We start from the raw sequence: 23,500 nt of genomic DNA on the forward strand, positions 1-23,500 counted from the left end.
ATAAATGCAGGGTAAGTTATTCTCATGGTTAGGGTGTAATTGGGGTTCCAGGTTCAAAGCCCCAATTTCCAAAGTCTAGCATACATGGTAGCATCCCTTGAGCAAGGTGTGGTTATCCTACCTGCTCTTGTCTTCCCTGTATATTTCCTTGATTAAAAGCTAAATGAGCTAAGTGACTAAATAGTAAACACACACACACACACACAGTCCACCTGATTGCGTGTGTGAGGAGGGGGCGTGGCTGAACTGACCTGCCACCAGTTCAGGTCTTCCTGGTTGAAGATCTGGACGATGTCTCCCCGGGCGAAGCTAAGCCCCGCCTCCTTGCAGGGGATCAGGTTGTCGTGGGAGGGGTCGTAGTCAAAGTGGCACTTCACAAAGGCCTGGGTGGGCAGACGTCGAGAAGGAGAGGAGCCGCGATTGGTTAATACAGACGCACGTCAGAACTGAACCACAATACAATGATTGACGCACTAGAAAAAGACTGAATAGATGCATTGATTGCTAGAAAAATGAAAAAAAGGCAATTAAAGAAAAGGCAAAAGGAAAAAAACAAATAAAGATATAAATAAAAAAATTAAAAAAAATGGTGAGAAAAGAAAAGAAGACAGTGAAAATAAATCCATCAGTTTTGCTTTTTCAACCCGGTCCATTTTTCTGTCATTTCTGAACAGGATTGTTACATTGCATTACACCAGGGTCTGTGACACATCCGGCCAGGGATGGGACACGCTCCATTGTTCCCCGCTGTCATCCGGGCTACGTGACCTCGCGCTCGATAGCGGAGATCACGGTGGTCCCAAATCTACCATCACGCCAGGGCTCTCTCGCGTGGGAGAGGGGTCTGATTGTCAGCCCAGCTCTTCCCCTCCCTCCCTCCCTCCCCTCAAGATACCTCGAGGCAAAAAGCCTGGCAGAGAGTGATTGCCCTGAGCTCCAGAGAGAGAGAGCGAGGGAGAGAGAGGATGAGCTATGGAGAGGGGAGAGAGAGATAGATAAGAGTGTACCGAAGAGAGAATGAGAGAGAGAGCGAGAGAGTGAGAGAGAGTGAGAGAGAACGAGAGAGAGTGAGAGTGAGAGAGTGAGAGAGTGAGAGAAACTTAGAAAGGTAGAGAGAGATGTAAGGGAGATATATCTATATAGCAATGATGGAGAGAGAGAGACAGATGGGGCTGAAACAGAGGATCTTAGTTGTGGAGCGTTAATGCGATGGCAAGAGAGGGATCAACAATAGATCATGGTTGCATAGAGACCCGGGGTAGGTAGTGGCCAACAGAGAGAGGGATGGACCCCCAGAGAGAGAGAGCGAGAGAGAGAGAGAGAGAGAGAGAGCGAGAGTGAGAGAGAGAGAGAGAGAGAGAGGTGGTTAGATAATAATCACGATACAGAGAACGCAGTGACATGTAGACCCAGAGGGCGAGAGAGATGAGGAAAGAGTTAAAGTGAGAGAGACAGAGTTAAAGGGACAAAGTATGTAGTCATGGCAACCAGCCCCATCGCCTGCTCTTGATGGTTCTGTGGGACTGAACTGGTGTGTGAGAGCTGGTGCTGCAAGGCTGTGTGTTTGTGTGTGTGTGTGTGTGTGTGTGTGTGTGTGTGTGTATGTGTGTGAGTTTTGTGCACACACATTGCAGTGCATGCACATACCCGACCACACATGCCGACACACAGGCAAACAGGCACACACACACACACACACACACACACACACACACACACTCTGAATCTTGGCTTTACTGTAAGAGGCTTTGGCTCTCAAATTGTCTAAATACAAATACTCATAGTAAATGCGGATCTTTAATACATGTCGTCAGCCTCTTTGAGATGCAGTCATGAGCGGTACAACACATCAGAGGCCAAACAAGATGAAACAAAATCACCGGCATTATCAAACTGTCCAGCAGCGTTTCTCAACCTCCCTTCCTCCCATGTCTCTCCTTAATGTAGGAACTCCACCGAACCAGACCCAACCAATCAGAGAGCCCCAACAGACAGCAGGCTACGCCAAGATACCAGCGCACACTGTGACAGCCACGGCTAATAAACACACAATGAAAGATAAAGAAACACTCAGGGCCGCCGCCGCCGCCAAATCCCCGCAAATCCCCACGAGGTTGGCAGGAAGGGGGAAACCGACCGGAAGAGGGGCAACATGTTCTTAAAAAACAAACACGATAGCGATGGAAGCAGACTGGTAATAAAGCGTTAAGCCACTGAAAGGCCATTTCTGTCAACAGTGTGTGGAAGCCCGTGGCGTCTGAGCCAAACGGTTTTACATTTCGCCAAATTAACTGAACAACCGAGATATGCCTTACAGAAACGTGCGTCCCCTGTTGCCCTCGTTGACATGCTTAATGCGCCGCTGGGCCTTTCTCCCGTGTACCTCTGCAACACTATACTGTATGTATCGCCGCCAAGACAGGGGCTGAGTTAACCAGCGTGACCAACCAGGCAGCCGCGGCGGTGCTGCCAGCCAGCGCTCGCTCTGTGTGTGAAAAGCCCCTGAGTGTAATACAGTGACAGCTAGAGAGAGAGACAGGGTGCGAGAGAGAGAGAGAGAGAGAGAGAGAGAGAGAGAGAGAGAAAGAGAGAGCGAGGATGCAAGAGAGGGAGTGGGCAAGAGAAAGGGTGAGAGAGAGAGAGAGAGAGAGAGAGAGAGAGAGAGAGCGAGAGAGAGAGAGAGCGAGAGTGCAAGGGAGAGAGAGAGAGAGAGAGCGAGAGTGAGACAGTGATGAATATTGACAAATCCTTCAGCAGGTCTAAAACTCAACAGATTACATAGTAGTATGGCTCTGCTCTGCCTCTCGCTGTTCAAGTGTTGGTTTTGATATGCAAGCATCCTATATCCGCAGTGCGTGTGTTGACAGACTAAGACCAGCCGTAAAGAGCGGCTCTGTGATGATCCAGTTGGGCTCTCAGCATCGCTCGGGTTTCACAAGCGCTGCCTCAGAGGCCCTTGATGTGCAAATGTTGCGACTGTCAAGCGATGCTTTGAGTTGATCATGATCAATCAGGATCAGAGCGCTGTTTGTAGTGTCTGATCTATTGATCTAATCCAATCCAACATAATCCAATAGGATCTAATCCAACATGATGAAATGCAGTCAAGTGAAGCCTTATCTAATATTAAAGAGTAATGTAATGCAACCAATATAATGGTAATGTGATCTAATATGTCATCTAAAATGACTTTATCCAACATGATTTAACCTAATTGAGTCTAGGCTAGTCTACTAGTCTAATAAAAATTGTCTAAAGTATAGCGTAATGTATCTAATCCCATGTGTTGATCTAATCCTAAACTATACCATGAATTGATGGTAATCCAATCTGACCTTATCTAACTTGATGTTATCTAGTTAATCTAGTCTAATCTAATCTAATCTAGTCTAATGTAACGTGTCTAATCACATTGACTGCGTTAACATGGACAACCTTAACCCGACTATGGACCTTATTCTGATTATGGTAATATTGCGATTAAAGTGTTTACATGAGTTATTAAAAGAATACTCTGTTCATATTCCCCGTTTACATTTAGCCCAGCATAGACTGATTAAGCAGTGTTTTTTAAGTTTCTCGCGATCATCTCAGAGTAGCCATAATATTGTTTCTGTAACCTTATAATTCATTGTTATTGTTATTTTCGATTTCAGTTAAATTACACTGATTAATAATTTTATTATTATTTAATATATACATTTTCGGGTAACATTTAATATATTGGTTCCTACCCACCTTTTGTTTAGACAGTTAAGTGGGGGGACCGAGCACATGCAGGTGTACTGTTGGTTATAATTAAAAATTATTGCTAATTATTATTAATAATTATTGATGCAAACGCTGAGAACAACTGCATTGACTTATTTATTTGTAACCTGAATGTTCCCACGATCCTGAAGTGACCGGAGGACGCTACCAGACCAAAAATAAGGGTTACATTTCCATAGCAACGCTCTACCCTATACTATAATTTCTTATTGACTATTATGCTCGCGAACAACTTTGAAAATATGAAACTTAAATGTTATCTGCTCACGAAACGTAAACGGTATCTGCTCGCATACAACATAACAAATGTGAGACTCGTGTGTGTCACGAGTAAACAACATGTGTTGTAAGTCAGTTTGTTGCCATAATGTGACTCAGTTGTCGGCTTGTCGCAAAATGCTGCGAATATTCTGAAAGGACGTTATAATGCGATTAAGGTGTATACATGTCTAGAGTGCGCCTCAATAATCAGAATATGATTGGAATACTCCACATACCTTATTCAGATTATGCTTATTCCGAATATGACCTTAATCTAATTAAGGCAATCGGAGATTCTGATTAAGACCTTATTCCGATTAATATCGGAGTATCAATGTCCATGTAAACGCATGCAAACGTCATTGAGGCTAAATGTGTGTGTGTGTAAGCGTTCAGTGTGACCAATAGTAAAGCCAACAGTAAAAAACACCTTCCTTGTGTGTGTGCCTGACTTGATCAACCCACTATGAACCAGCCCACCTTTAACCAGTGACTGGGCCGTCAACAAGCTGCTGCCCTTCACTCTGATCCGCTGTCCCAAGGCGCGTGTTACCGGGATTAGCTCCGTCCAGACCGTTCGACCGGCGGGCTGAGTCTTTAGCTCCGGGGGGACTTCAGCGGTTCATAAGGTAAGGAGCTTCCCCCCCCCCCCTCCCCACCAACCCTCCCCACCTTGTCCGCCCAGAGAAGGTCTCTCCTCCCCTCGCTGACGAAAGCGCACTGCAGCCTATGCAAGCCCCCGACAAGCCCAGCAATGAGCAGACAACAGGCCACGCAATTCTGAAAGAAGCCATTAGCAGACGTTGCATAAGAAGCCCTATAAATAATCTTTGTTGGCAGTGTCTCCCGTGTTTCAAGAAGTGTGGTGTGTGTGCGTGTGTAGATATTTTTTGCATGAGTTAATAGAGTTAGGACTAATGTAATGGCGGAGCCAGGGGTTTCCAACAGGCCTGCTGACCTGCTATATTTCAAACAGCCTTCCGGCTGACGCCAATTACAACAATTGACAATAAAAAAAAAGCCTGTATAATTTTAAACATTAAGCATGTGATATTCATGCCATATTTGATGGACGTGGTGCATAATTGATAATAATCCGGGCAGTGTACGTGTGTCTGTGTCTGTGTGTGTGTGCACGCTCACCTACCAGGGTCTGTGTGTGTCTGTGTGTGTCTGTGTGTACGTGCTTGTCTGGCGCATGCATCTGTCTGCTCTGACCTGACGCAGTGTGTGCGTGTGCGCGTGCGTGCGCGTTCTGCGTGTGCTCTGACCTGCCGCAGCGTGTGTGTGTGTGTGTGTGTGTGTGTGTGTGTGTGTGTGTGTGTGTGTGTGTGTGTGTGTGTGTGTGTGTGTGTGTGTTAGGGCTTTGACTTTGTAGAGCCGTCTTAGCTCTACCGTAGTGATGTTTCAGCTCCTGCAGTCTCCGCCACTGTACAGTAACCTTTAGAAATCCCCGTTGCACATGTTCATTCCAAGTTTGCGTCCGTAGCCAATTGAGGCCAAATGAAACGGCATGTTTGAACTAAGGATATTGTCTCAGCTGTTCTTTATTTTGGGCCGTGGGTACAGCAGGCAAGGTCAGCTCGACTCGCTTCCAATAATTTCAAAAACCCGCTACTTCAAAAAATGATTTTATTTATTTTACAGTTCAAAAATTAACAAAACTGTCCTAAGCGACGAGTGAACTTAATAAGCGATCAAAATACTTTTTGCAACCACCACCTCTTTCCGTTGACATTTCGTTTTCACCTTAAATATGTCAGACAGATGTAATTAAGGCAACCCGGTCGTACGGGAATCCGCGAAACGAGCCGCTCTACGTCCCGTTTACAAAAAATCATGCCCATAAAAGGTTCGAACATTAAGGGCTGCCTGATATTCCTTCGAATATTCGAATTTTTTTTTTAACATTCAAATTGTGTTCGAATAACGACGTTCGGAGTCAAAGCCCTCGTGTGTGTGTGTGTGTGCGCCCTGACCTGCCGCGGTGTATGGGGCTCCTGGTAGCTGGGCAGGATCTTCAGCACCACGCTGCCGCTGGCGTCCTTCAGCATCTCCTGCAGCACCCGCGGGTCGTCGCCCACCTCCTTGGCGTTCACCTCCTTGATGATGTCGCCCACGTGCAGCAGGCCCTGCTGGTCGATCATCCCGCCGTGGAGGATCCGGGCGATCACCAGCTCGCCGTTCTCCACGCGGAACGTCACGCCCTGGTGTCGCCGGCGCAAACGCACACACACACGTACAAACACGCGCGCACGCACGCATGCAAGCGCACGGGCACACACACACGCGCACATGCATACACACACACACACACACATGCATGCAAAGGCACGCACATACACATGCAAGCACAGATACACACACACACACACACACACATATAAACGCAGGCACACATACACACACAGCACAAACACAATACAAACGTGAGCACATTGTGAATGCACACATGAGATAAAAATGTGATTGTGCAGACTTGAGGTCCCAGATGGGAGTTGTGTACCTCACCACACAAGCACACACAAACACACTAAACCAACGTAGTCAGACAAAACGGACATTATACAACTATTGTACAGATACAAAGAAATACGTACACCTTAAAGAAACATGGGGCTTAAAATAAAGTTTGGACTGAATAATCACTTTAAAAGTGGACATTTTTTAACTCCGGGTATCCCATCCACATTCATAATCCATAAGCCACCTCCGAATGCCCCCTTCAACCGGTACCTACCAGGTGTTCCCCGGCCACCTTGCGTATGCCCACCATGCGCACGGCGTCGGGGGGGACGGGCTGGTTGTTGAACGCCGCGTCCATGAAGGCACACGGGCTGGGGGGCGGAGTCTCGAAGGCCTTGGACGCCACCGAGTCGTGCGTCTCCAGCAGAGACTGCGGCCAGAGAAGGCAGTGAGGACCAATCAAATGTAAGCACTTACGGCTCTATAAAGAGACCGATCAATAGTAAGTCATATTGTAAAGGTGGTGGAAGTGAGGATGTGACGCTAAGCGCATAGCGTTGATGTGTTGATGGTTCGTTCATTAGAGCAGTACTGTTCGTAAGTAGGATTGTGAAATTACATTCTTTCATATACTTGCATGTTTATTATAGTATAACGGGACCTGATTGGCTGATGATGGATGGATGGACTGTAGCAGGGGCTCGTCAGAACGTTAAGACTCATAGCGTGTGTGCACCCTCTCTCAGACCCTTCTGCTAAACGTGCTTTGTTGTCTTCAGCTCTTGTTGTTGATCTGTACCACCGCTTTATCTCAGAGACGCAACTATTAAACCCTATGTTGGCACCACTACACGGAGTCAGCCAGAACAGAACACTTATTAAAAGAACCGATTCACAGCCGCTCCGCACTCCGGCAGTCCGTTTTTTTAATTTTTTTTAGAAACTTGGTTCGTGCAGCACTTGTGAATTCTGCAGTTCACCCGATTCACGACGCTGGTGCTCGGCCTCACTGTCAGCCACACCGGAGAAGAGAGAAGAGAGAAGAGAGCAGCGGAGAAGAGAGCTTAAAGCGTGGCCAAGACAGGGACGGCGCCAGCGGGACGGGCACCTCACCTGGAAGTGGGGCTCTTGGAGGATGCGGGCCAGCTCGTCGGCCGCCGTGCTGCTGTCGGCCAGCGGGCTCAGGTCCTTCAGGATGTCCTGCACCAGCTCCATGTTGTTGTCCCGCACCGCCTCCAGCTTGGGCTCCTCAAAGTGCTCATGGGCCTGGTGTCACACAGCAGGGGGCCACACAACAGGTGATTTAGGTCTCGTTATTGCCCCCCAGGCTGAAGGATGCCACACGATATAGCAATGAGTGAAGGTGCATTTGAAGGTAGTTCAAGGATTTAGCCTGTGATACAAATGTGAGCCTAATCATTTTAGGTCAGGCCCGTACTTTTAATATTTCAGCAACTTTGTGTTGATGTTTTTCTAATGGACTTTGTATTCATATTTATTCTGAAATATAAATATTGAACAATTGACCTTGTGCATCATCTTTTAGTTGACATCATCCTGTTTTTAATTTATATTTCATATATGATATATATGTAACTTTCATGGGCATCGAGAAATGAATTATGAACAAACATTCATCAGAGGATGGTTGCATTCCCTGCTTGTGTTTCAGCAGGTAATAAACATATCAAGGCAGTGTGGGTGCCACAGAGGAGACTACAGGACAAGTACCATGAATATAAAATATATTAAATCAACAGTTGAAGCAGAGTTCAGGCGTAGACTAAAGGCAATCAGAGTTCAATAAAATATTTAATATCTCAAACCCGCCAGAAAACAAAGGGGCCACATTAAAATGGATCCCTGGTTCTACCGAGGTGGACAGTGTTAAGGTTCAAAGTAAAGCCAGGGTTTGGAGTCACCTTATTATGTTCTATTTCTCCTTCTAGGTGAGATGAGCATGTTGGCATCACCTTGACAGCTTGACCAGCGGTCAGCAGTTTTCCATAACTTAGGCCAGGTTCTTCTCATAAAGTGAAATAATAAAGTGTGATTCTGCATCTTTTAAGTCCAACATTTAGTTAACATGAAAACAAAACCATGGACCTGAATTTTTTAGTTTTAAAGAAGGACATTCACAGCCCTTATTGGTCAAAGTCAGCACTAGGAGTCTGCACTGCAGTTAATCTTCTGCCAATGGCTGCGGTGAAACATCCACTGATTCTGCAGCTCCATTTGTTGTGATTTAGGAGCGCAGCGAAGAAGGCAGGCGAGGCGAGAACAAGTACCATAAAATAAGGCGGCGCGCACAACTCATACATTTTGACGAAACCGATAACCACAACAATAACTCAAGGTAAACTTCACACTGTCTACGTGGGAGGATTCAGGATTCAGAAAACAGCCAGAAGCACTGTGTGTGTGGTGTGTGTGTGTGTGTGTGTGTGTGTGTGTGTGTGTGTGTGTGTGTGTGTGTGTGTGTGTGTGTATGTGTGTGTGTGTATGTGTACGATTGTGTTTTTGTGTGTGTGTGTGTGTGTGTGTGTGTGTGTGCAGGTAAACATATTAAACATGAAATTGGTGTGTGTGTGTGCGTGCGCGTAGCGTACGTACGTGTGTGTGTGTGTATGTGTGTGTGTGTGTGCGCGCGTGCGTGCATGTGTGTGTGTGTGTGTGTGTGCACGATTGTGTGTGTGTGTGTGTGTGTGTGTGTGTGTGTGTGCGTGTGTGTGCACGATTGTGTGTGTGTGTGTGTGTGTGTGTGTGTGTGTGTGTGTGTGTGCGTGCCTTGGTCCCTGAAAACACCATATTTGGGAAACAAGGAGGCTTTACTTCCCTGTGTTTTCATTACTCTCTCTCTGATGGATCTGGAATAACAATATTGTTGTTGTTCTGTCGTATTTGTGGGGAAATGTCTTTCACATCTGTCACAGCTTGGCTCTGCCTCCCACTGTTCTCTGAACGGGGATTTACTCTTAAGGTGACCTTCCCCGGTGGAGGTGGTGGCGGTGGAGACGGGGAAGGTGGAGGAGACGCTGTTGGGGGTGGTGGTGCCATCGGCAGCATCAATAGAGATGACGACTAGTGAAGAATGGGCAAAGCTTGTGATTTGACAACACTTTGCCCCACAGATTCTGTCAATCTCCGGTCAATCTAGATTGAACACGCTCCCTCCATAGGGGGTTTGAAAACAGATTATCAAAGGTGGTGTAAACGACCCCCCCAGAGCCCAGCCAGGCTAATAGTGAAATAAATGAATAACATTCCTGCTTAGGAGGATTCCATTTGTCAGGCGACTGCACAGAGTCAAGCACCCATGGGTGATCTGAAGGCCATGTTGTTTGTTTGCAAGTGTCCCAGTGCAGGGACACTGTGTTGTTCACACAGCGTTGTTTACATGCACACACACGCACACACACATACACACACAAGTTCCCATGTTCACAAACACACGTACGCATGCACGCACACACACAAATAGGCAAACATAGTATAATACATGCTCCCCTGACCACAAACACACACACACGCACACACATTGATAATATATATGTACATTCATAAACAAGAACACACACACACACACCAACACGGAGTGGAGTCCTTCAGGAAACAACATAAAGCGTGCCTTGGCAAAAACCCTGACATCTGATGGAACAAGCTGTCCAAGTGTGGACACGCACACACACACACACACACACACACACACACACAACGCACACACACACAGCGCACACACACAAACACGATACATGGGTTGCTGAGTCAGTAGCGTAGATGGCCAACTGTGACGTTACGACCGAGCATCCATCACTGATCTTTATCAACGCTCTTCTGTGGCGTCAACAGGGAGGAGCCAGCGACAAACGGTGCTTAGCAGATCAACAGGGGAGCCCTCGCAGTCTGAGCTTTTATAGGCTTTGATTCAGACGGTTGAGGCTCCGTCGAAGAAGCAGCAGAAAAAGGAGAATAAGAAGAGAGCAGTGTTCTCTGTTAGTATTGGAGAGCACTCTTTACAGCAGTCTGCTGGAGCAGAGAGATATTTCTGTTGACTGACCCTGGGGTAAGATCTCTCTCCCTCACTCAATCACATATTAAGTTTGGCCAAGATTTAAGCCTGAACTAGTCCATCCAAGGAATCTTTCTCTATAAACCATTTTCATGGTGGTCCACTCCCAGCATTCGAAAATGATATTGCTATAACTGTAGCTCCAACGACAGCTAAAACGTCTATCGTTGATGCAGTGTTGCTCCTTTAAGCCTCTATGAGATTGCTAATGGGAAACCTTAGCTAGTGCAGGTTTAACTTAAGACACACCCTGAATTCAGATCCAGTGCTATAAAGCGACAGGTGGAGGGATGCCCAGACTCCCAGGTCTCTCTCTCTCTCTCTCTCTCTCTCTCTCTCTCTCTCTCTCTCTCTCTCTCTCTCTCTCTCTCTCTCTCTCTCTCTCTCTCTCTCTCTCTCTCTCTCTCTCTCTCTCTCTCTCTCTCTCTCTCTCTCTCTCTCTCTCTCTCTCTCTCTCCAAAGCCCTCCTGTTGGGGGTCTCTTACGGGACGCATGGCAGCTTTTCATTTCCTCCACCCACCATTTATTCTCTACTTGGCCGTTTCATTATATTGTACGTCGGCGGGCACTCCGAGCAATTTCATCTTGCCGACTGCGGGTGAATGCACGATGCGGTCGCGAGTAATACTTTTGGCCTTCTCCTAAAAAACAAATCAGTTGACGATCATGAATACGGGTGCAAGTCTGCCGTTTAACAGAATCGTCTGGGACAGTCAACGCCAGCGCGCGGTCAACAATGTGACTGTCAACGTTAACGCCACTGAGGCTGCAAATATGTGTCGTTGAACCGATTAGACACACTGTCCAACTCGGTTAGCTTAATGGAAGATCCTGACATTCACGTCGCATCCCCTGCCGAGCTCGAGTAAAGCAGAACGCATAATAATCCGAGACGTTTCTGTTCATCTCAAAGCACCGTTATTCAGTCTATTTCAGATAATTACAGTTTGGCTCGCTACACTTTCCTTGGGCGCCGGCGTTGCTCGACAGACTGCCACGCGGCTCGTTCTTCATGCACTCAAACTCCCTCCCCGAGGGAGCTGATTGGTCAAGGCGTTTTTTCCGATTCTTTGGAAGGGGCTTCCGAGGGGGATGGGGGCCAGACGGCTCGGCAGTGAGAGATAGGGCCTAGAACGTGGCCTCGCGGGACAGGGGAAGGTCTCAGAGGGCACGGACTCTGTGGCAAAACAACACAGCAATGGAATAATAGTACTGCATAAACGCCAGGGTTGTCAAGTGTGTTTTGCTTGCTCCATATATTATTTTGTGCCAGGCCTTGCAGGGTCTGCTATATGCCTCGGATCATGTCAGCAGATTCACACTTAATGAGACTTACTCATCAATACGCAGGGCCGGTAACAGCACCCTTCCCCACCCCTCTTAGGCAAATACACACCCCCACACACACACACACACACACACAAGGCAATCCAGGTGTCATACGGATGTGAGCAAATAATGAAAACAGGTAGGAGTAATTGCAGATCTTATTTGCTTACATGCTCTCCCACAAACACGCACGCGCACATACACACCCTCACTAACACACACACACACACACACGCACGCACGCACGCCTTTACCCACACGCCCTTACCCACACACACACCCTCACCCTCCACAGCCACACACACTCAGCAACACAGATCCGCATAATCAGTATGAGGTGAGGTACCAAGTGCAGAGAGAGCTAGACAGGTAGTGCGAGTGGGAGAGAGAGAGTGGGAGAGAGAGAGAGAGAGAGAGAGAGAGAGAGGGTGAGTGAGTGACAGAGAAATTTAGAGAAGCAGAAAGAAAAAAAGAAACTGACACAAAGAAAGTAGGAAAGTGGTTCAGCTGTGTGGAAGCCCCTCAGACTCTGCTCTTCAGTGAGACCAAGAGGTGCTTGATGCCTCACTCCCTGCGGATCTCCTTACACACCAAAGAGAAAAACAAAAGCTCCACAACCACACACGCGTCTTTCTGCCGGCAGCCCTGAAAGAGAGGTCTGCGGAACCCCCAAGCCAGCTCCCGTGGAGGGAGATAAGACGCTGGGTTCCGACGCAAAAAAGGCCCTTTTAACACCCTTCCCGTGTTGCAGCACTTTAAAATAATGATAGTGGTTCAATGTTTCCTTCTCCCCATACACATCTGGAGAGACGACTTGCGTGCGGCTCCAGGACAGCCGACGGCACGGTGGTTTAAAATGCCAGGGAGCCACGACTACCCCCCCCCCACCCCCCTCATGAACGGGCGGGTTCTGATTGAAGCGGGAGACACGGAGATGACATGCAGAGCGCGGAGATGACACGGCGAGAGCGGAGACTTTGACGTCGGAAAACGAAATCCGGTGACACGCGCAGGAGGGGAAGTGCGGAGTGCTATAGCTCTAAAATGTTTTCTTCCCCTGTTAACACTTCGACAGGGCCATGACATCAGAGCCGCAGCTCTCCTATTGGTCAGCGTGAGGGGAAGACTTCTTCTTCCAGGGGCTTCTGGGAGAAGGACTAGCAAACATCTGGTACCTAGCATAAGAGGGTGAGAACGTCTAAGTGGCGGATTAGTGAGGATTTAGCAGCTTTCGTGAGTTAGGTTCAATCGCAAAATCAACTCATGAGTGTTTTGTGAGAAGTAATTTCTCATGAAGTGTCCTTTCCGACGCAATTTGTAGGAAAGAGTGCTTCTCTATTGAGGAATGAGAATGTGTTAATGAAAATGGTTTGGGTTTATTTGATCAATTATGCAAACCTTCTGAAACAAGATGAATATTGAAGGCCAAACTGAAGCTAGCTCAAGCGGGCCACGAAAAGCTAATCTCTGATTATTTTTGTGAAAGGTTGGTTTACATCCTCCTGGGCAACGGTCCAAATAGAGCTCAGAATAAAGGTGGCCAGACGCGTTGGACAAACACTTGGTTCTCATGAAGGTTCTTGGATGAGCTCAGTGAGATGAAGGGCACCCCGGGGTGCAACGACCTTTAAGCATCGTCCCGTATACAAAGTCACACTCAGGAGCAATAAACAAAAGCAATAAGCAAAAGTGTGCACGCACGCACGCACGCACACACACACGCACACACACACTCTCTCTACATACCACAGGGCTCTCCATGATCCCCTTGAGGAAGATGAGGTCCAGGTCGTTGGCCGTCGTGGAGCTGGTGCTGTCACTCAGTGTGTCCAGGCCCTGGTGCATGGCTACACACACACACACACACACACACACACACACACACACACACACACACACACACACACACACACACACACACACAGACATGAACGCACACACACACACACACACACACACACACACACACACACACAGACGTACACACACACACAGAAGAAAATGACAAGACAGTTAAAGGTTATTTTACTTTCCGTATTTCACAATGCTCATGAGACAGCCTGAAATGAAAATGGATTTAATGAGAAATAGTGCATGTAGTCGTGTGTGTGTGTGTGTGTGTGTGTGTGTGTGTGTGTGTGTGTGTGTGCGAGACTGAGAAAGAGAGATGGGCTGATATATATAGAGGGCGGAAGGGGCTGTCACCATCTTGAAAGGTAATTTCTGCTCTGTTAGGCTTTATTGTTACTTCCTGTGAACTCTTAAGAAGAAGATCTATCTTCCTTACCACACCTATCACTCTCTCTCACACACACACACACACACACACACACACACACACACACACACACACACACACACACACACACACACACACACACACACACACACAAACACACACACACACACACACACGCACACACACAAAGCCAAATTGAATGTGCATAGTTCAACCTAATTAACATCTCTCTCAGTACACAACCTTTTCCTCCTCAGCCAATTTATCTCAACGGTTTTCTAAATGTCACGATAACTTTGCAGGATAATGAGAACCTGTTGTAAGTAAAAGTTTGATCGCACTTGTGTAACATGAAGGAATCTAGTAATTATAGTCCTGGGGGTTCTGAACGGCTGCAGCCCCTCTCGGCATGCCCCTGAGACTAAATGTCGTGTTGCTGTCAAAGACAACCACACAGAACTCCCACATCCTGCCTTAGAAAAATAATAGAATAACAATAAACTTAAAAGGCTCTGACATCAGTCAACAGTAATAGGCCAGGGAGAGCGGCAGAGGGAAATCACCCCTGCTGTGTTTCTGGTTGTGTTATTAATGTGGTGGGTGCCTGAACACTACATGAAACCAGGCATTTACCACAGGAACAGATTTGAGGAGAAGATAGACTTTATTTGGCAGAAAATACAATATGTCTCCTGTGACAATAACATCCCGGGTGCTTTGTCGTTTTAGTTTATTCATTATGAGGATTGTGAGCTAAAAATACAGCAGCAACCGTCAATTAACATGAAGGACTGTGATTGGTGCACCAAACAAGATAATCTTCCAATCAAGAGGGAGCTCTCTCCCCCTCCCCGCGCCTAATAATAATAAGGGCATTTAGAGGGCACCAATTAAGACGGAGGCGGCTAATCAGTTTTCGGCTCCATTAGAGATCCATGACGGCGGAGAAGGAGAGAGAGACACAGAGAGAGAGAGAGAGAGAGAGAGAGAGAGAGAGAGAGACAGAGAGAGAGAGAGAGAGCGAGAGAGAGAGAGAGAGAGAGAGAGAGAGAGAGACAGAGAGATGGATAGAGCTGTAGAAACAAGACGTGAAACCTCCAGAAGTAGGTGCCACACTGACGGCTTCAGAACAAAGGCTGGTATTTACTCGTAATGTGACTGATGAGTGTGACGATAACAGGTGCACTTCAACATGAAGCTGCTTGATGTGTTGAGGTTTGTAGCCTCATTTAATCAAGGCCAGCCCATGAAAGAGAGCTACAGATTTTGACTGATGTTTAACAACAGAGTTATTGCACTGACATGAATAACAGTTTAACAGACTGTTTTGATGCTCCTTAAGGATTGGGGACAACCATGATTTTTTCCGTATCTTTAGTGAACGTCAGTTTTTTCTGTTCAATGGATCCTTTTTATTAAGACAAATTATTTTTTATAGAACATAAGTCGTCTGCAATTATTCACTGGAGAAAGGAAATGAAGGCGCGCAGGACTGCAACCAATACAAATAGCAACAATATGATCTATAATTAGTCAAATTAATTAGTACGCCTTCACAACACCAAAAACAATCCAAACAGCTTTTGTTTGGCTAGTTAATCCTAAACAGGCTGGAGCAGAATAGAATGACTTCAGGGAACGGTGTTCTCTAAAGTCAGTTATAGTGGTTAGCAGCAAACCATTCAGACCCAGAAAAATACTAAAGGTAATTTTATGCAAAGACATCCAATTAAATCTATAGTTTTGTGTTTATTTAAAGTAAAAGTGGGGATGTATTTAGTAGGGGAATTGGCTTGATTCCGGTTAATATATCAGTTTTTCCTACATTACCCAGAATGCCTTCTGTCACCAACCTATCTTTGATGAGCCAAAGAGCCACGGTGGAGTATTCTGGGTGGAGGAAGCTGATAGCTGCCATATTAACAAAGAGTGCATTTGCATGGGGTTCACAGACTCATACACTCTCGTTGTGCCTGCCGATGTCACGTCCCCTTGTCTACAGAAAAAACGATGGTTAGGCAAGGACCCTAAAGTAGAGGTTTCAGCCTATATTTATTCTTTCCAAGCTGTTAAGGACCCTCTAAAGGCTGCCCCACACTACACGATTTTTTTTATCTTATCCGATTTTTGAGTCGGAGTACACCCCACACTTAACGAGAATCGCAGCCGATTTTTGCTCTCCGATCCGTCATAAGATTAGAACACTAGACGGAACACCCCACACTACAGGATAATCTTATCCGATTCTCGGCCGTGTAGGCTACGTCATCCAGCACGACCGATCTACATGACCACTTTATGCGCCTCGCAGAAGTTAATAGAAATGATGATAAACAAAATATCACAGAGCATAGAGCAGGATTGTGAACGTTTACAATGTATCATGTCAATTTACAATCTGCAAAATGTGTCTGTGTTGGCCGACTTACTTTTTTTAGTTAGGATATTGATGCTACGCGCCTCCTATTTGCAACGGAATTTGTTTAAGATATAAAACCATTTAATTTAACACACACGCACTAAAACAGATATTTTCGTTTTTAAATAAATATTTGGAAACGAAAATTGAAAAGTGAGGCGCCGGGGGAGGGGGCATCACGATGGTGACTCTCCATCGTGATGTCGGTCAGCCATCACGCATCGGCACAACCCTAATCCCTTATCCCAACCCTAACCCTTGAATTAAATTGCAATGAAGCAAACGATCCACAACATTAAAGAGAATAGGTTCCGAAACAGATAAAATAAATGAAAACGAGGTAACACCAGACAGCCGTTACATTTTTCATCTCGCGCACCCCCTGGTAGCAGCTCAAAATTAGCAAAATTATATGTAATTATTGTTATCGTTGTTTCTCTTCTCTTCCTTTCTCTTCTCTCCTTGCACCTCGTTCTTAGTGTTACACATTACTTACACTTAGTTACACATTACACATATGCATTGCATTACACTGCTTACATTGCTGCACCACACTTTGGTTTGGTCATACATGTTCTGATATCTTTGAAAAGTTTTTTGTGTGGTGTCTGTCTGTCTGTGTGTGTGTCTGTGTGTGTGTCTGTGTGTGTGTGTGTGTATTTAATAAATGATTGTTGTTTTAAACAATGATTGTTTAAAACGTATCGGTGTGGTCTCCCATTGTCATTCCTGCTCTGAGCCAGGTAGATCTGACAGTTATAGTATTAAACATATTAAGTATTATCATAATTATATATTATAACTTATTATTACTTACTTACTAATGTCATAACAAATTAAAGTAACTCCATTGATGTAACTAATAATAAAGTTTAATATATTTTAATACAATAAATACAATACAATGTTATATATATATATATATATATATATATAAATAATATAAATAATTATACATTTACATACAACCGCTGTGGTGGCTTTGAGAGTGGTACATAGATGTAGGGGAGTATGGGGGTTGTGGAAGGTAAGGGCTTGTTTGTGGCATGGGCTGCTGCTCATGAGGTGTGTTTGGGGTAGGGGGATACATAAGTGGCGGAAGGGAGCTGCTGGGCAACGCCTGATCACATTCTTGGGCCTCATAGATGTCATTCATTAATTTCCTTTTTAATCGAGTTTTCAGGGGGTTTTGTATTAATCTAATTTCTTCTGCTACTTGCTTGCCAAATGTATCTTCACTGTCAGCAGGCCTCTGGATTGCAGTGGTGATTTGTTTTAATATTTCTAATTTTTCATGTTCAATTGGGTCAATGGTGGCTACTTTATTTTTTTTAGGTTGGTTTTGGGAAGGTTTGGGTTGGGTTTCATACAGGAGGCCTAATTGTGAAGGGCTGGTGTCAGTCGGGCTCCCTGCCGTGTCTTGGGCTGGTGGGTGTCTTGCTTGGTTGGTGTCTTCGTCGTTTTCATTAATGCTGTCATCAATGCTACTGCTGTCCTCCTGTTGCATAAGTGCCTCCTTCACTGACTGATCAAGCTATAATAATATATATATATTATTAAAACAAGAAAAGTGAATGTGTTAGACTAACAATTAAAATACACAATTTAAAAAAATAACTTCTTCTGTTTATGGTATTAGCTGATCCCCCCACACAATGCAATTAGCCTACTCTTCATTGAAGTTTGAATAAACCAATGCAAGCATGGTTTCAGTAGCCTACCAAAATCTCAAGTTTATATTGTTGAATAGCCTACATAGGCCTATTCCTTTCATGGGACTGACTTAACTGTATTAGCTGTACACTTTTCCACCTGAATGCATAGAATCCCATTGATTTTAGTCAAAATAGTGAATGCATGCACGATAGATATTGTTAGGTTAGGTTAGATATTGCCTGACTCCTGGACCTAATCAGAATTGAACAGACTTTTAGGAAATTTCAGACGAGGGCAAGCCTTGTCGACCAATCAAAATCGAGTATTTCACTTATTGGGCGAGCAGCAGGAATCAGGATACCGTTTGGCACGTTTGTGACAAGTGCGGCTAGGGTCAGAGATATGCTACACTTTCTTTAAAATAAACTTAAGAGAGGGTAAACACATTTTTGGATTATTCAACATTACGTGAGCCAATTAAGGTAGGAAAACATGTAACGTTGACTACCCTGCCATGATATGAATGGACCATGCATTAGTGACAACCTAGCAGATACTCAAACTGTCTGCTTATCAGCGATCGGGTTATCATAAACACTCACACTCGTTTCAGTGGCACGCTGAACTATGTACTTCTTTAAAAACTCCAGTGATCTGGACATCCACATTTGCCTGCCGGACATTGACTTCGCCCCGCTCCCGCTAGATTTCGGCTTTAACAGCTTGGAGTATTGGGTGCGGAGGGTTGTGGTCCTTGCCTTTACCTCCTCGACTGAAACAATGTGAACAGACATACAGATAGACAGACCGATGTGATTAAGGCTCGAATTGTTTATATTATATGTTAATGATCGCTATGCTGCACACATTTATTTTAAAAGTAGCCGACTGATGTGACAGTAGCCTAGTTAACGTCTCAACGTCTCACGTCGTCTTTAGCTTACCATCAACTCCTACACCCTGGGCAATGTTCAGCCATCCCCTGGCTTTTGCTAACCTGTCATGATATGCTTTACATGACACATCAAATACAGAGGGATGCTGCTCCCAGAGTTCCACTAAAACATCCTCCATCTCCTTTGTCCATTTCACTTTTCCGGCCATTTCTATTTCACTGTTTTCTGTTGTTATTTTTTTCTAATTCTGTAGCGGTTACAATTCATAAGTACAGTAGGCTACAGGTCGCGAGATCGAGCGCTTTGGCATTATGGAGCACCTTCGGGTCAGCGTGTTTGTGTGTTTGTTTTGCGCGTGTGTTTGTGTGTACGTGCGTCGCTATTATGTTGACACACTCAACATGCCGAAAATATCTAACATGTTGGATAACCCCGATTTTGAGATCGGGAGGTCTTAAGTTTATCTTAGAACACTACGGCAGACAGGAAAATCGGGGCCGATTTTCGTCCCGATTCGGCTGCCATGGGAACGCCACCCCGATTCTCGTAAGGGGCAAATCGGCCCCGATATCGGGACATTTATCTTGTAGTGTGGGGTCAGCTTAAGAGAGGTAAGGGCAAGGCGCCTGCGCCTCACCCAGATAGTTCAGAGCTCTTCACGGTGGTTTTCCTCATGCTCTGTGGCTCACATTATTTATGCAGCCGTCTATTACCCTGCGATGTGTGTTCGACCCTGCTTAAGCGGCCCTGGTTTGTTTTCTGTTATGTTGAAGGTCATGATGACTCAAGGAAGCGACGAGTCCAAAATGTCCTCGATACGGTGTGAGCACAACTATACTAGATGTATTCATTCATTCATTTATTACATCCGAGAAGGGCGAGCAAACACACGCACGCAAGCGCACACGTTTACACAGAGACACAGACAGACACACACACACACACACACACACACACACACACACACACTCGCACATCCTAAATAAGTCCCCAGCTCATTCCCTTATCAAAGACTGATCCCATCACTCTTGTTTAAAGCCGTCATATAAAGCGCTACCTGAGAGGACTTTCTTATCTGTAGCGACATAAATCATGGGCAGGGATTGTTGACAGACAGGCCCTGCAGTGCCCCTGGGCACCACGGGAGCAGACAAGCCCCGCCCACCCCGGTTGTCAAGCAACGGCAGAAATATATATATTATACCGCGAGTGAGATGAAGACATCTCGTCTCTCAGGAGAAGAGGGGTGTTGAGAGGGGGAGGTCGGGAAGGTAATAGAGAGAGCGAGAGCGAGAGAGAGAGAGAGAGAGAGCGAGACAGAGAGAGAGACTGACAGGCTGTCTGAGAAGTAAGGAAGTATGGCAAGAGGAAGTGGAGGAAGAGTGGGAGAGATGGAGGGAGGGAGGCAGAGAGGCAGAGAGACAGACAGACAGACAGACAGACAGACAGACAGACAGACAGACAGACAGACAGAGACAGGATAATGCAAGAGGTAGTGAAGGAAGAAAGGAAGGGAAATGTGGGAGGGAAGGGAGGGAGAACTGTGAGTTGACTCCATCCACCCATTCTACATGGCTCCCTAATCAAACAGATCCAGCCTCTCCAGGGGGAGCCCGGTCGTCCCGGGAGGTCGTCCCGGGAGGTCGTCCCGGGAGGTCGTCCCGGGTCGCCCCGCCTCTGATCCCGCGGATCTGAGCCGGTCCAGAGCCGGGACGGGTGCCAGCTCAGCCGCAGTGGGCCTGCATAATTCCCTTTAATCACCGGCACCACGCGGCCACGTCTGCGCTTTCCTCAAGAAGTGGAGGCACCCTGACCCGAGCCGCGGATTCTTTGGTATTAATTTAGTGAGGTATAATTCCCGGTATGAATGATCATTGCTGCACTGCATCATGATCCCGGGCCGCTATCATTCACTGCTCATTCATTTTCTTCTTTCCATTTTTCTCCTGTGACGTCCGCTTCTTTCTGCATCTATAGAATTTATTTTCTACCTCCCTTCATTCAAGTCTTGGTCACTGTCTCTCTACCTCTCTCTCTCTCTAGCTCGCTCTCTCTCTCTTTCTTTTTGTATGTCGCGGTTCATTGTCATGCCGATCGTCCTCTCTCTCACAGACACCAGGGACCACACTCTACCTCCTCTCTTCTAGGTCTTATCGTTCCATCATTCATCTCTCTCTCTCTCTCTCTCTCTCTCTCTCTCTCTCTCTCTCTCTCTCTCTCTCTCTCTCTCTCTCAACTCTGTGTCCCCGTGTATCCTGTCTGATCAACACAGCAAGGACAAAAACAAAAGGGACAAAAGGCAGGTGAAAGCAGGCGTGTGTGTGTGTGTGTGTGTGTGTGTGTGTGTGTGTGTGTGTGTGTGTGTGTGTGTGTGTGTGTGTGTGTGTGTGTGTGTGATAGCAATGTTCTGGTCCTCACTCTACTACACAGTGGTTCAGAGTGCTCCACAACACAGGAAGGTTGGGTCTCCAGGCTGCCAAGTTTCTCTATAATTCATGGAGATTATTAAAGATCCCACTTGCGTTGCGGGGCTACTTCCTGCTCTGCCGTGTGTTGCAGCACTCAGCGCTCAAGAGTCAGCACATAGGGAGACAGATCCTGCCTACATCTGGGACGCTGTGCTCCACCATTACGAAGACAAGATCGTACACAATGACCTGGATGGCTTACTCCTCTCGCATGTTGTACGTCCTGCCTAGCAATTGTTAGTTGGTTCTATGAGCATCCTTACTGTACCGACAGCAACATATTGTTTCTCCTTCTCCTGACAAATGTACTTATTGTAAGTCGCTTTGGATAAAAGCGTCTGCTAAGTTCCCTAAATATAAATGTGAATGTACTCAACTCAACATTTTCACCTAATATATGATTATTTTTTATAACAATTGATTTAGTTTGGAAAACAAATAGGATTTTATCCAAATGACCCAACAGTTTATCCAGATCAGTGTCATAAAGGAGCAGTTATACAGGGCAAGGCTCCTTTCTCAATGTCCGGGCAAGAGACAATGGGGATCGAACACAGGACCTTTTGGCTTGGAGTTAAAGCCCAATCCATAGCTACACTATCCTTAACCATGTGATGTGTTGAGGAGGACACGTAGTAGAACACTTTACAAACAACAGACTTTCCATATAAAGTCTACACATCAGAATGCATCGTGCGATTTTTCATTGCCATTACTCTGCATATTGTGATGACTCTAGAGAGTTGTAGTACTGTAAAATCCTGAATCAACGTAAATATACCGCAACCTATGCTTATCAAGGTTGTTTTTCCATGTCTCGCATGAGAAACGCTGAGGCAGTAATAAACACAACAATGTCTCCACACAACGAAAAAATGTATTCACGATTAATTAATCCCCTAGTAGTAGTGACCAAAACGCCATTACCTACCTACAACTTACTTCTGAAATGAAGGTGGTCATTGCGATGTGACGTCACAACAGACCACCCCTGCACCCCATTCTTCCAAATCGTTATCGTTTCGATATTCAGTAAATATGAATATCTTTCAATATCAACCCTTATCCCCCATCCCTCCAGCAGCAGCAGCAGCAGCTGCAGCAGTGGCAGTAATTCTCAGCCCCCTTCGCTCCGTTCCACGCTGACAGCCTCTGCCAGGGCGCTGAGTAACCGGTTTGCCGTTCACCTCAGCGCATGTAAGCCCACCCAGCCACCTGCAGCACCCCCCGACACTGGGAGACCCCCGCTCTGTGTGGGCAGGCGACAGCGGAGGCGTGACCGAGAGAGAAGGCACTTGAGGGGTCGCGTGAGAGCCGTCGAAGGAAAAACCAAGTGGGGAGGATAAGTCTGGTTGCCCAAAATAAATAAATAAATAATTAGAGACCCTGCCAAGAATAAACTGTTGCAGAGCTTATTTCATGCTTGGCCGGCTGTGTGTGACGAAAAATCGAAAACAACAAAAATCGCACAATGCATTGTGATGTGTAGACTTTATATGGAAAGTCTGTTGTTTGTAAAGTGTTCTACTACGTGTCCTCCTCAACACACACACACACACACACACACACACACACACACACACACACACACACACACACACACACACACACACACACACACACACACACACAGTCAGAAGGGGGAGGAGGAGCCCTACCAATGAAGAAGACGAAGCCAGGGTTGTTGTCATGATTGCTGAACGCTATTGATTTGTGTTCACAGACAAGCGTGAGCTGAACAGCAAATGGCGGGAAAGGACAAGTGGCGAGACAATGCACAAATTCTGGTGACTTCACAATCGCGGCAGAACCCCCCCCCCCCCACCCTCTAAACACCACCAGCCCCACCGGTGAAACTGCAACCTGTTAGCTCGTCGCTAGAGAATAACAATTGTGGTCGGTGAGAGCGTGCGCGGTGGGCGGTGC

General features: G+C 46.1%; 1 protein-coding gene across 1 annotated transcript in view; it reads right to left on the minus strand.

Annotated features, from left to right (window-relative positions):
- Positions 1–23,500, minus strand: part of mpp2b (MAGUK p55 scaffold protein 2b) — a gene marked incomplete at both ends in the record, with an annotated part of 35,215 nt that overhangs the window by 6,759 nt on the left and 4,956 nt on the right. Inside the window, 5 exons of the mRNA XM_084486007.1 lie at positions 252–383; positions 6,012–6,239; positions 6,773–6,928; positions 7,612–7,764; positions 13,643–13,743. Coding sequence (XP_084342133.1) covers positions 252–383; positions 6,012–6,239; positions 6,773–6,928; positions 7,612–7,764; positions 13,643–13,743 — 770 coding nt within the window. The remainder of the gene's footprint in view (positions 1–251; positions 384–6,011; positions 6,240–6,772; positions 6,929–7,611; positions 7,765–13,642; positions 13,744–23,500) is intronic.

The sequence above is a fragment of the Micromesistius poutassou genome, assembly GCF_964030765.1.
Source record: "Micromesistius poutassou genome assembly, chromosome: 21".
Taxonomy (NCBI): domain Eukaryota; kingdom Metazoa; phylum Chordata; class Actinopteri; order Gadiformes; family Gadidae; genus Micromesistius; species Micromesistius poutassou.